The sequence below is a fragment of the Ips typographus genome, linkage group LG10, assembly GCF_016097725.1.
Source record: "Ips typographus isolate SLU linkage group LG10, UJ_Ityp_2.0, whole genome shotgun sequence".
Lineage (NCBI taxonomy): Eukaryota > Metazoa > Arthropoda > Insecta > Coleoptera > Curculionidae > Ips > Ips typographus.
In genome coordinates, this window is record NC_138431.1 from 2559374 (window position 1) to 2573059 (window position 13686).

Sequence of the window (13686 nt, forward strand, 5' to 3'; positions counted from 1 at the left end):
TTGTACAAACTGTCTTGAAATTACTGTGCCATTCCTTAACCAAATAGCTTTTTTGTGCAGTTTATAAACAACAACATTTTTAGCCCATCAAAAAATAAGTTGACAAACATTATGCCATTTTCCTGAAGAACGTTTCTTAAGGAAGATACTGTTACGGTTTGGGCCTACTATGCTCGATACTTCTGAACGAGCACTCGATTCGGGATGGAATCGATGCGCCGCAATATCTGGCCGGGCGCGTGTTAAAGTAGGCCACAGTTAGGAAGCGACACACCGAGAAGCATCTTCGATGTTCGACGCAAATCGCGAAACGTTTCAGAGTGGTTCTAGAACGTGGTTTACCGAATATAAAAGAAGCGGTCTCGACGGTGAGTAGTAGAGAATTTGGGAACGCTGTAAAGTTTAAATAGTGGAATAATTGTGGAATTGTAGTAGTGTTTTAGTAGCTGAATTGATTTTTGTATATTAAACAAAGAAGAACAAGAAAGGATTCGACAACAAGAAGAAAGAATTCGACAACAAGACAAGGAAGACCAAGAAAGGATTCGACAACAAGAAAAAAGAATTCGACAACAAGACAAGGAAGAACAAGAAAAGATTCGAAAACAAGACAAAGAAGAACAAGAAAGAATGCGACAACAAGATATAGAAATGCGTCAAGAAGACAGAGACCGGCAAGAAAAGCGTAACGTAGAAATATTGGACGTTCTAGCGGGGACCAAGACAGAAATCCAAGAGTATGTAACCCATCGTCTCAATAAAATTCAGAATGATGTTCGGGAGGACATTAATAAAATTCAGAATGATGTCGAGATAAAGTTACGCGACTTAGAGCGGAAAATTGACAGCAGAGGAGCCAACTCTACAGTGATCACCGGAAACGGGCTCAACAAGATCAAGCTTCCCACATACGACGGTCAAACTTCATGGGCAACGTACCAACTCCAATTTGAGGCCGCTGCAAATGCAAATGGATGGAGTAACGAGGAAATGGCTTTAGCACTAGTAGTAGCACTACGAGGACCTGCATTGGAGCTGTTACAGACTCTGCCTATCGCCCAAGAAAGCAACTATGAAGCATTAGTAGCTGCATTAGAACGACGTTATGGGCATCGGCATAGGAAAGGAGTGTATCAAACACACAACTAAAGGCAAGACAGCAGAAAACTGGTGAAAATTTACAAGAGTTTCAAGCCGAAATTCGTCGTCTTGAGTATCTGGCTTACCCAGCCGTCCCGGATGAAATCCAAGAAGAATTTTTGGCACAGTATTTTGTAGAAGGGATTCGAGATCCTGAGGTAAAGAAAATGCTGAAGATATTCAAAGGGAGCAACAGCAGCGAATTACTGGTTCGAGCGCTGGAAGTTGAAGCTGCGTGCAATGACTTAAAGCCAGAGACTATTCAAGAGGAAAGAGTAGCACCAGCCGATCATGTTGCTACATTAATAGATGAAATTAAATCAATGTTCGGCCAATTAGTGCAACAAATGGCAGCATTAGGAAATGGTCAGTCCACACAGTTAGAACGGTCACGCCCGATCGTTATCGATGTGGACGCAAAGGACACTATAGCAGGAATTGCAGACAGCAGTCTCGTTTACCGACCCCGCAGAACTGGGGTAACCAGGAGCAGGAAATGAAGAACCCGGAAGGACATTTACCGCGATATGTACAGGATCGTCAAGCTTTTGATAGTGACTTAAGGTACCGGAAAGGACAAATTCATAATGGTTGGAAGATAGGTCAAATCGCGAAGATGACAGATAAAGAGGCTACAAAAAGAATGTAGAGCAGCGTTTAAGGAAGACATAATAAAAGGACAGCGCTCAGACTCTGATTTGAAAGAAATCAGAAGATGGTTGGAGAAGGATTTGAAACCGGATTGGCAACAGATTTCCAGATATGGACCAACAGTAAGGGGTTACTGGTTGCAGTGGAATTTGCTTCGACTGCGAGATGATTTAATTACTCGCAAATGGGAAAGTCTAGACGGAAAACGCTTTGTTTACCAAACAATAGTGCCCAATTCTTGCAAAGAGAATGTGCTGCGAGAACTACATGACAGTCGCGGAGGAGGACACTTTGGAGTAAACCAGACTTTGGCTAGAATAAGAGATCGATTTTACTGGATTAACTTCAGAAAGAACGTTGAGGAATGGTGTAAACCGTGTGACCAGTGCTCGTTACAGAAGGGATCCAGCACAATTCGGGAACTTGAGAGAGAGAAGATGAAACCAAACAACGAGCATATGAAGATGACACTGGACCACAGACGAACTGGTGGCAATTATAAGGAAGGTGATGCTGTGTGGATGTTTCAACCCAGGAGGAGCAAAGGATTAAGTCAAAAATGGCAACGACACTGGGAGGGACCTTACAATGTGGTAAAAAGGTTAAACGACGTCGTGTACAGAGTCCAAAGCAGCCCCAAAGGCAAGATGAATATTGTCCATCTGGACAGACTCAAGAAATACCAGGGACTAGAAGAAGCGGATCGGGACGATCAGCTTTAAGAGGGGGGGCAGTGTTACGGTTTGGGCCTACTATGCTCGATACTTCTGAACGAGCACTCGATTCGGGATGGAATCAATGCGCCGCAATATATGACCGGGCGCGTGTTAAAGTATAAGTAGTAAGGCCACAGTTAGGAAGCGACACACCTAGAAGCATCTTCGATGTTCGACGCAAATCGCGAAGCGATTTGTCTAGAACGTTTTTACGAAATATATAAGAAGCGGTTTCAGACAGTAAGTGTATTTGGGGTAGTAGTGAATTTGGGAACGCGGTAAAGTTTCAATAGTGGAATAATTGTGGAATTGTAGTAGTGTTTTTAGTAGCTGAATTAATTAGAGAGTGTGAGAGAAAGAGTGAGAGTGAGTGTTTTGAAGTGTAAATAAGTTTATTAATTGTTGAGTTAAATTGACTTTGTGTAAACCCACGGGAAACCCGTAACAATAGTATAAAAGTTGACTTTTACGTCTAGAAATGACTTGTACTATTAATACTAAAGAGAGTCCAAAAGTCTATTTTCAGGACTTTAATTGGTCTACAATTCAATTTACTGGATTAAAACAAGTCTAGAATTCAATTAAACACTGGTAACAGTCAAAATTAAATTTTCGGACTAATTCAATTCTAACAATTAGTTTTCAATACTAATATTGTAACATTTAGTGCCGAAAATTTTTACTTTTATTACTGAAAAGTCTGAAACTTAACTTTTACTATTATAAATAATTTTAAACTTGATTTTTCAGTCTTAAAGCACTAAAGACAGTCCGAATTTTTTAGAAATGCTTCAATTTTTTGCACCGATGAGTGTAGAAGTCAATTTTATAGTGAAGAAGGTTGAAATTTTCAAGACTATGGACAGTTTACAAACTGGTTTTCAGGCCTGATAAGTCAAAAACTTTGAGAAGATAGTCTTGCAACTGGATTTTTCAGGCTGAAAACAGTCCTAAAGCACTAAAAACAGTCTACACTTTTAAGAGATGCTCGAATTTTTAACTCTGAGGTGTCTAGATGTCAATTTACTAGTAGTAGACATGTTCAAGACTATGAACAATGTACAAATCGACTTTCAGGTCTGATAAGTCAAAAACTTTCTGAAGATAGTGTCATGATCTAATTTAGGTCCAACTGGTTTAGGTCACTTTCAGAAGCTCCAGAGTAGAAGAAGTAGGACAAATCGTGAATTGGGGAGTGCTTTCTCTGCATAGTTGGAAATCGATGAGTTTCATATCCTCCAACTGTCACTCAGTCTAAAAACACTTTTTTAAATTGATTTGTGGAAGTTATTGGGAAATTACTTACTCCATACTTGAACATCATGTTGTTAGACCAGCAGTCACCATGAATGGTACAGCTGTACAGGCCTTGGTAACGGGATGATTTTACAAAAGTGGCTGCGACATTCTTGGGTAAAGCTGCCACTTCCTGATACAAGCCGGGATTTAAATAGTCAACAGCTGCTTGCAAGCACGTTTCGAACAATTTCTTCAAGTGCTGCATCATCATTTCAAAAATGTTCGTACACTTTTCATGGATTGACTTTTCCTGGTCTTTTGCTTTGAAAGCAAACGACAACCCGTGGAATCTCCCATAAAAAGTGAAAATCAACTCTAAATGAGATTGGTCGATAAAGTTTTCTTTGGGGAACATAACGTAGCAAATTAAGAACAATGAAAATCGACTTGATAGTGGAAAATTGGTCTGGTTAGTGAGTTTGCAAGGTTTTTTACCTAAAATTTTGATTTGCAAACTACACTTTAAGTTGAAAATCATAAAAATTGACTTCGACAGAAAATTTTTAATTTAAAAGCAATAACAATTGACTTGAAAGTGAAAAATTCGTCTGTTAAGTCAGTTTGCAAGGATGGTGAAATTGTATATTTCAATTAAAAGGTTTTAAAACCGCATTTTGAGTTGAATTGAAAATTATTAAAACATTGACTTAACATCAAATTCAATTTGACATTTGAAGTCATACTAGTCGATTTTTATAGTCCGAACATTGAAAAACAGTAAAATTTCATAAAAATTTACTTACTGGAACATTTGCAGTCATTTTAAGTTTAAGTCAATTTTCTAAGGTCGGCGGCTTGATTTTGCTTTAGAGGCACAAGATAGTGTTAGCAATTTTCGAAAGGATTAGGAAATAAACCTCAATATTGGCTAATATTGTTATTCAAAATTCTCTGTTAAAAAACTGCGTCAACTTCTATAAAACAAGTACATAGATGAAGGGTGCACGAGAAAAACAAGCTAAGTCAAATTTTGAAGTTTTTGAGTACAGCAGTTTTATCTCTAAAATCGTTGTTAACTGGTCACCTATAGGCATTAGAAACATAAATATTCTTTTATATATAAAGCAGCATGCTTTTTTATTTAATATAATAATTACAAGGTTTTTGTTGAAGAAGATACAAAAATAGGTCTTGACTTAGCCTGTTTTTCACCAGATTTATATTATAAATATTAAATTCATCAAGCTTAAGTAGCAAACAAGGTAATTCATAAATTAAAATGTATGCCAAAAAATAATTAGTTGAAAACTTGTTTGTTTTTTATTGATAAAAAATTATTAAACTAATTAGTTACTAAAAAGATTGAAAGGTAAGTAGGTCATTCCCGTGTACGCCTATCCTAAAATATGTTCTATTAGACGACGTAGCTCGATTTTCTTCTGACTAAGTTTGGACCCTGTATAGCATCGCTATTGTCTATCAGGTGAAGCTGTTTTCTCAATTTGGCCAAAAATTGACTTAGCTTGTTTTTCCCGTGCACCCTTCAGATACAAAATGTATGTAAAGTTCGGGTTTAAATTAAAAAACTAAACATTTGGCAACGTGGCCAGTTAAACGTCAATGACGTGCATCGTTCGATTTATTGCCAACTACTGTAGGTAAATCGTTGGCAAACAGTCAAATTTTATGAAAACTGACGAAGTGCAGGTATTCCAGTCATTTTTCAGAATTATAGTCAATTTTCACCGCCAAAGTAACGTTGAAACACAGTAAAATTTCATAAAAATTGACTTACTGGACTAAGTGCAGTTATTCTAGTCAATTATCAACCCCTAAACTTTAAAAAATAATAAAAATTTATGAAAATTCCGTCATTATAATTATATTAAATTATCCAAGTAAAAACGTTTTAAAAGTCAAATTTTGACTTTTATAATGGAAAACTGGCATTATAATTCCATTTGCACTCATTTTAGTCGTTTGCAAGGATTTTAACTTAAAATTGAATTATTTTAATCAAAATTTGATGAAAAACTTCATTTTGAGTTGAAAATCGTGAAAATTTATTTTAACACCAGATTTTCAACATTATAAACATTAAAAACTGACTTGTAAGTGCAAACTTGGGCGTTAAGTCAGTTTGCAAGGTTTTTGACTTCAAATGGATATACTTACTTCAATAAAAAATTGATTTGAAAACTACATTTTGACATCAGAAGTTTTAACTAAAAGCAACAAAAGGCGACTTGAAAGTGCAAAATTCTTCGGTCAAGTTAAGTTGCAAGGTTTTTGACTTCAAATTGAATTGTTTCCATGAAAAATTGGTTTAAAAACTTCATTTTGAGTTAAAAATCATGAAACTTGAGTTTAACATCAGATTTTAAAATTAAAAGCAATGAAATTTGAACTTGAAAGAGGAAAAATGGTTTGTTAAGTCAGATTGCAAGGTTTTTGACTTGAAATTGACGTATTTCAATCAAAAGTTATTTGAAAACTACATTTTAATTTAAAAATCATGAAAATAGATTTTAAATTACAAAAATCGTCTGTTGAGTCAGTTTACAAAGTTTTGTTGAAAATTAACTTCAACATCAGGTTTTCAAATTAAGAACAATAAAAATTGACTGGATAATGCAAAATTCGTCTGGTTAGTAAGTTTTCAAGGTTTTTTACTTGAAATTTCACATTTCAGTTAAAAACTTATTTGAAAACTACACTTTTAGTTTAAAATCATGAATGTTCGCGTCAACAGTAAGTAAGTTTTAAATTAAAAGCAATAACAATTGCCTTGAAAGTGAAAAATTCGTCTGTTAGTTAGTTTGCAAGGATTGTGAAATGCAATTGGATATATTTCAATAAAAAAATTGATTTGAAAACCGCATTTTGTGTTGAATTGAATATCATAAAAAAATTGACTTGACATCAAATTCAAATTGACATTTGAAGTCATTCTAGTCGATTTTCATGGTCAGAACTTTGAAAAACAGTAAAATTTCATATAAATTTGACTTACTGGAACATTTGCAATCATTTAAGTCAATTTTTTAGGTCAAATCGTTGGCAAACCGTAAAACTGACTTTCTGCAATAAGTGCAGCCATTCTAGTCAATTTTCAACGTCAAAAGCTTGGAAACCGGTCAAATTTTATGAAAATTTACTTACTAGACAATTTTCAGTCATTATAGTCAATTTTCAAGATGAAATCGTTGAAAAAGAGTAAAATTTAATGAAAGCTGGTTTACTGGAGAATTTGAAGTAATTTTAGTCAATTTTCCCGGTCAAAACGCTGAAAACAAAAAAATTTCATGAAAATTGAGTTACTGGACAACTTGAAGTCGTTTTAGTCAATTTTCAAGGTCAAAATGATCAAAAACGCGAAAATTTAATGAAATTTGACTTATTGGGCCATTTGCAGGTATTTAAGCCAATTTTCTAGAACAAATAGTCGGAAAACAAATGCACAAGTGAACAATGTGCAGAATTCTAATCAATTTTCAGTCAAAACGTTGAAAAATAGTGAAATTTGATGAAAATTTACTATTGCGCCATTTGCAGTTATTACTAGTAATTTTTCAGGGTCAAAACGTCGAAAAACAGTACATTTCAATGAAGATTGACTTGCTTAACTATTTGCAGTCATTCTAGTCAATTTTTAATTTTCAGTCATTGAAGTAAATTTTCAAGAACAAATCGTTGAAAAAACAATCAAATTTTTCTGTAAATCGACTTACTGAATCATTATTCTAGAGCATTTTCCAGGTCAAAACGTTTAAAAACAGTCAAATTTTGACCAACCGCATATGTGCAGTCGTCAACATTAAAAAATAGTCACATTTTATGAAAATTGACTGGACTCGCTGTTTTAAGTAGTGCAAGTGCAACTTTCAAGGTTCAAACGGTAAAATGCATCAAAAATTATAAAAACTGCTTTCGCCAGCTATTTGCAATAACCCTAGTCAATTTTTCAGGTCAAAACGTTAAAAAAAAGTCAGAATTCATGAAAATTTACTTTCTGAACCATTTGCCGTCATTTTAGTAAATTTTTAAGGTTAAAACTTAAAAAAACAGCCAAATTCTATGAAAATTGGCTTAATGGACCATTTGCAGTCTTTATAGTCGATTTTCAATATCGAAATGTTGAAAAACAGTCAGATATCATAAAAATTTACAAAACGTTGAAAAACACTAAAATTACATGAAAATTTATTTATTGGGGCCATTTGCAGTTGTTTTAGTAAACTTTACTAGTCAAAACGTTGAAAAACAGTCCAATTTCATGACAATTGACTAACTGCATCATTTGCAGTCATTCTTCTCAGTCTTCTTCAAGGTGACATTTAAAAACAGAAACATTTTATGAATATTGACTTATTGGACCATTTACTATTATTTTAGTCAACTTTCGAAGTTTGAACGTTGAAAAACAGTAAGATTTTATGAAAACTGACTTACTGGACCACCGATGTAAATTTTTTTTTTTCAGCGATTATTCTGCCGTCATTATATTGACTTATTGACAACACAGTATACCTAAATACAGCGGTTTTAGTTTGGTCATCCGGTACAAAAAAACGTTGTTTTGATAGCAAAATGTAAATAAACTATTTTGAAACTTTAGCGCTCGGATTAAACCAAACAAGTCCAAAAAATACGTAATCATTAATGATAATAATATTTTCATCACTACAATAAAACAGCCTTGAAATCTAAGTAATGGTATTTAAATTGGCTTTATTATTACCATTCAGTTTGTCTCTCGTAGTTCGCAGTTGTATTTTAATCATGAGTGATCAGTTAAAATCAGAGTTGAACAGTATTTTAGTGAATGTGGCGCAATCGCTTAAAGTTCACAATTATGACCTCAAACTGGACTTGAATATGCAGCTTGGTGATGGATTTACCGGACACTTTTACCTGGCTGAAATTCAGGATAAACAGTCAGGAAAAGTTCATCAAATTGCCATTAAGAGAGCCCCAATTTCTGACTTTGATTTTTCTCTAATCTACCAAAATGAAGTGATTTTTTACCAGTCAATCTATCCAGTTTTAGCAAAACTGGGCCGGGAGAGCGATAAACCGTTCGATCGTGTCCCTAAACTGCTATCCTGGTCCACTGCACGTAACCAGAGCTATCTGGCCATGGAAAACCTGAAAAGCCAAGGCTACGTGATGTTCCCCAAAGAAAACTTCTTTGACCAATCCCATTTAGAATATATCTTCACCTTGTATGGGAGATTCCACGGTTTGTCGTTTGTTTTCAAAGCAAAAGACCAGGAAAATTTCAAGTCAATCCATGAAAAGTGTTTCAACTTGTTTGAAATGATGATGCAGCACTCGAAGAAAATGTTTGAAACGTGCTTGCAAGCAGCTGTTGACTATTTAAATCCCGACTCTTCTTTGTATCAGGAAGTGGCAGGTTTACCCAAGAATGTCACAGCCACTTTCCTGAAATCATCCCGTTACCAAGGCTTGTACAGCTGTACCATTCATGGTGACTGCTGGTCTAACAACATGATGTTCAAGTATGGAGTAAGTAATTTCCCAATAACTTCCACAAATCAATTTAAAAAAGTGTTTTTAGACTGAGGGACAGTTGGAGGATATGAAGCTCGTCGATTTCCAACTATGCAGAGAAAGCACTCCAATACACGATTTGTCCTACTTCTTCTACTCCGGAGCTTCTGAAAGTGACCTAAACCAGTTGGAGCACTACCTGGACATTTACCACAAATCCCTGACAGCAACCATAAGGGAAAGTGGTGAAAACCCCGACAACATTTTCCCTTACAACGTTTTGATAAGTGAATGGAAGGAAAACGCTCTATTCGGTGTGTTGATGGGTATTTACGTGTGGCAAATCAAACTGTCGCCCAAGGAAGATTATATTGATGATCTGAAGGAGCAGGTAGAAAGTGCGAATGATATGGAAAACTTTATGAAAGTTTTGGAAAAACTCGGGAAAACTGTTACAAGCGAGAAATTCAAAGAGCGGGTGGTGCCTTTATTAACGCACGCTTACGAGTTTGGAGTGTTGAGTAAAACGAAGATTGTTGAGGAGGTTGATTAAAAGGAATTATCAATTGTATTATTGTTAATAAAATTGTTTTTTTTTTTTAATTTATCGCCTTTCTTTGTTTTTCTGTCTTTCCAGCTTTTGACTCTGAAAATTTACTAGAATGGGTGCAAATGGTCCAGCAAGTAAATTTCCATGAAATTTTACTGTTTTCCAATGTTCTGACTTAAAAAATTGACTGAAACAACTACAAATGGCCCAACAAGTCAATTTTCATGAATTTGGCTTTTTTTACGTTTTAAACATGAAAATTGACTAAAATGACGGCAAATGGTACAGAAAGTAAATTTTCATAAATTCTGACTGTTTCTCAACGTTTTGACCTGGAAAATTGACTAAAATGTCCAGTATTGTGTGTCAGTATTATTTTTTTTTTAAATTTAACTGTTCGACAATTTGTCCTAGAAAATTGGCTTAAATAACTGCAAATGGTCCAGCATGTCAATTTCGATAAAATTTGACTGTTTTTCAACGTTTTGATTTGAAAATTTTACTTAAACAACTGCAAATGGCCCAATAAGTCAAATTTCATAAAATTTTAACTTTTTCAACATTTTGACTTTGAAAATTGACTAAAATGACTTAAGTCAAGTGTCCGGTGAACCAGCTTTCAGTAAATGTTACTCTTTTTCAACGATTTCATCTTGAAAAGTGACTATGATGACTGAAAATTGCCTAGGAAGTAAATTTTCATGAAATTTGATCGTTTTTCAAGGTTTTAGCGTTAAAAATTTACTAGAATGACTACACTTGTTCCAGAAAGTTAATTTAATAAAAAATAATTAAATTTGGCTGTTTTGCAACGACTTGACCTAAAAAATTGACTTAAATCACTGCAAATGGTCCAGTAAATCAATTTTTATGAAATTTCTCTGTTTTTCAAAGTTCTGACCATAAAAACTTACTAGAATGACTTCAAATGTTAATTTGAATTTGATGTTAAGTCAATATTTTTATGATTTTCAATTCAACTCAAAATGCGGTTTTCAAACCAATTTTTTTATTGAAATGTATCCAATTGCATTTCACAATCCTTGCAAACTGATTAACAGACAAATTTTTCACTTTCAAGGCAATTGTTATTGCTTTTAATTTAAAACTTTACTGTTGAAGCCAACGTTCATGATTTTAAACTTTAAAGTGTAGTTTTCAAATCAATTTTCAATTGAAATGTGAAATTTCAAGTTGCAAACTTACTAACTAGACGAATTTTGCATTATCAAGTCAATGATTCTTATTCTTAAATTGAAAAATGTAGTTTTTAAATAATTTTTTTTTGTTCAAATATGTAAATTTCAAGTCAAAAACTTTGCAAACTGACTTAACAGACCAATGTTTCTCTTTCAAGTTCAAATTTCATTGCTGTTAATTGTAAAATCTGATGTTGAATTCATGATTTTCAACTCAAAATAAAGTTTTCAAATCAACTTTTAATTGAACTAAATCAATTTGAAGTTAAAAACGTTGCAAACTGACTTAACCGACGAAAATTGCACTTTTAAGTCGCCTTTTATTTAAAAAAATCTGATGTTGAAGTCAATTTTCAAGTCAAAATGTAGTTTTCAAATCAATTTTTTATTGAAATATATTAATTTCAAGTCAAAAACCTTGCAAACTGACTTAACAGGCAAATTTTGCACTTATGTCAGTTTTTATTGCTTATAGTTTGATGTGTGAATTTTCATGATTTTCAACTCAAAATGCAGTTTTTCAATCAATTTTAAAATCATTCAATTTCAATTTTTTAATAATTCAATTTTAAGTCAAAAACCTTGCAAACAACTAAAATGAGTGCAAATGTTTAATAATGCCAGTTTTCCATTATACAACGTACTTGAAAAATACAGATTTTCATGTTTTTATCAGTTGATTTATAAGTTTTGACATTAAAGACAGATATCGCGTTGTTTTAGAGGATAATTTAAGTAGACAATCACGTGACAACTGTCAAAATAACTTGGCATAAATCTCAGTAACCAGTTTTATATCAAATACTGCACAAGAATACTTTTCTCAATCTTGATTTTTGCAACTTTTGAGCACAGTTTGACAGTTTTACGTTAGACAGTTAACAATAATACTTAGGTAACGAAAACAGTTACGTGACACACTAGGAATAAAAAAATGACTTATTTAAGCACATTTTTGGAATTCTCATTAAATTTCCTATCCACTAACCTGAAAAATTACTTCAAAATTTGATACAGTTAGTGAGAAAAGCGGTGCCAAAGTTTGAAGTGACAAAAACACTGTTTGAAAGGACAGTCAAGGACATAATTGACTGTCAAACCGACTTGGAGTAAGAAATTTACTGTTTTAAGCACATTTTTGGAATCATCATTAAATTCCCTATCCAATAATCTAAAACAACACTTTTAAGTTTGGTACATTCAGGGATAAAAGTGGTGTCAAAGTTTGAACTGTCAGAAACACAGTTTAAAAGAACAGTCAGGGACAGAATCGTCTGTTAAGCCCACTTGGAATGAGAAAATGACTGTTTTGAGCACATTTTTAGAATTCTCATTAAATTTCCTTTCTTGTAAACTAAAAAAACACTGCAAAATCAGGTAAAGTCAAGAATAAAAGTAGTGTGAACATTTGAACTGCCAGAAACACAGTTTGAAAGTACAGTCAGTAACAAAATTGCTTGTAAAACCCACTTGTAGTGAGAAAATGACCGTTTTAGGCACATTTTTAGAATCATCATTAAATTTCCTTTCCAATAGACTTAAAAAATATTTCAAAATTTGGCACAGTCAGGGAAAAAGTGCGGTCAAATTTTGAACTTTCTAGGGCTTGATAACCAGCCCTATAGCCTCTCTGATGAGCCGTAATACGGCGAAACCGGCCAGAGGATTGGGATTGATAAACAAAAAACAAAACCTCACAATTTTTAAACTTATGATTTGTTATATAAATGACAAATTAATTTTGTTTTAGCTGGCTTTGAATTTGTTTTCGAAACAAGACGTGTTTTCGAGATTTATGACAGTTAATTTGACAATTGTCACGTGACCATCTAACTAAATAGTGTTGTGGAACCACGTAGCAACGGTCACTAACGTCAAAACTGTGAAACTGTTATCAAAACTTGCAATAATCTGAGTTTAGAATAGTTTTCTTGCAGTATTCGATATAAAACGTGTTTCTGAGATTTATGACGGTTATTTTGACAGTAGTTACGTGATTGTCCTGCTAAATTATCCTCTAAAACCACGTGATCTCTGTCACTAATGTCAATACTTTCAAAATGTGTCTAGAATTTGAAAGAATTACAGTTTAACACACTTTTCGAAACCAGACGTGTTTCTGAGACTTATGACAGTTAATTTGACAATTGTAATTGTATGTAACAAAGGTAATCATCTAGCTAAATAGTGTCCTAGAACCACGTGACAACGGTCACTAACGATAAAACTGTCAAACTGTAAACAAAAGTTGCAATAATCTGGGTTTAGAATAGTTTTCTTGCAGTATTCGATATTGTCACACCCGTGTTAGTAGTTACGGTGCACACAGTCAGCAAGGTTAGCATAATGAGGTCGCTGACGAATATAAAAGATGCACCGTAGCTCGACTAAATCACCGAACTCTGGGGTCACCCCCAGGGGGAGGTCACTGACTGATCTCTGGGTTAGTCTGGGTACGTCTATTGTGCAACGCAAAGTGGAGCAGTAGGTGACCAAGTGCCACACCCTAGATCAAAGGAAATAGTGTGGGCGAGCAGCACAAGTTGCCGTACCTACTTACCTCCCTTTGTTAGGTTCTCAACGACTTATTGCCCTCGGACACGGTCTAGGGTTCATTCATCCCCGATAAAGCGTCGCCCCCAGTGTTCCTCCTGTCAAACCCGGACCACATCATGCT

At 34.2% G+C, this 13686-nt stretch overlaps 1 protein-coding gene across 1 annotated transcript; it reads left to right on the top strand.

The window, feature by feature from the left end:
* Nucleotides 1-8480: 8480 nt before the first annotated feature.
* Nucleotides 8481-9863, top strand: LOC145734678 (uncharacterized). Its single transcript, XM_081988163.1, has 2 exons — nucleotides 8481-9275; nucleotides 9328-9863. The coding sequence occupies exons 1-2, from the start codon at nucleotides 8529-8531 to the stop codon at nucleotides 9811-9813; spliced, it is 1233 nt and encodes a 410-aa protein (XP_081844289.1). The 5' UTR covers nucleotides 8481-8528; the 3' UTR covers nucleotides 9814-9863.
* The last annotated feature ends 3823 nt before the right edge of the window (nucleotides 9864-13686 follow it).

What these genes read in the sequence shown, in the direction of transcription:
- LOC145734678 (XM_081988163.1), top strand. Translation starts at nt 8,529, where the DNA reads ATGAGTGATCAGTTAAAATCAGAGTTGAACAGTATTTTAGTGAATGTG. An exon ending in ACATGATGTTCAAGTATGGA is followed by an intron (nt 9,276 to 9,327) that starts GTAAGTAATTTC and finishes AAGTGTTTTTAG; the next exon opens with ACTGAGGGACAGTTGGAGGA.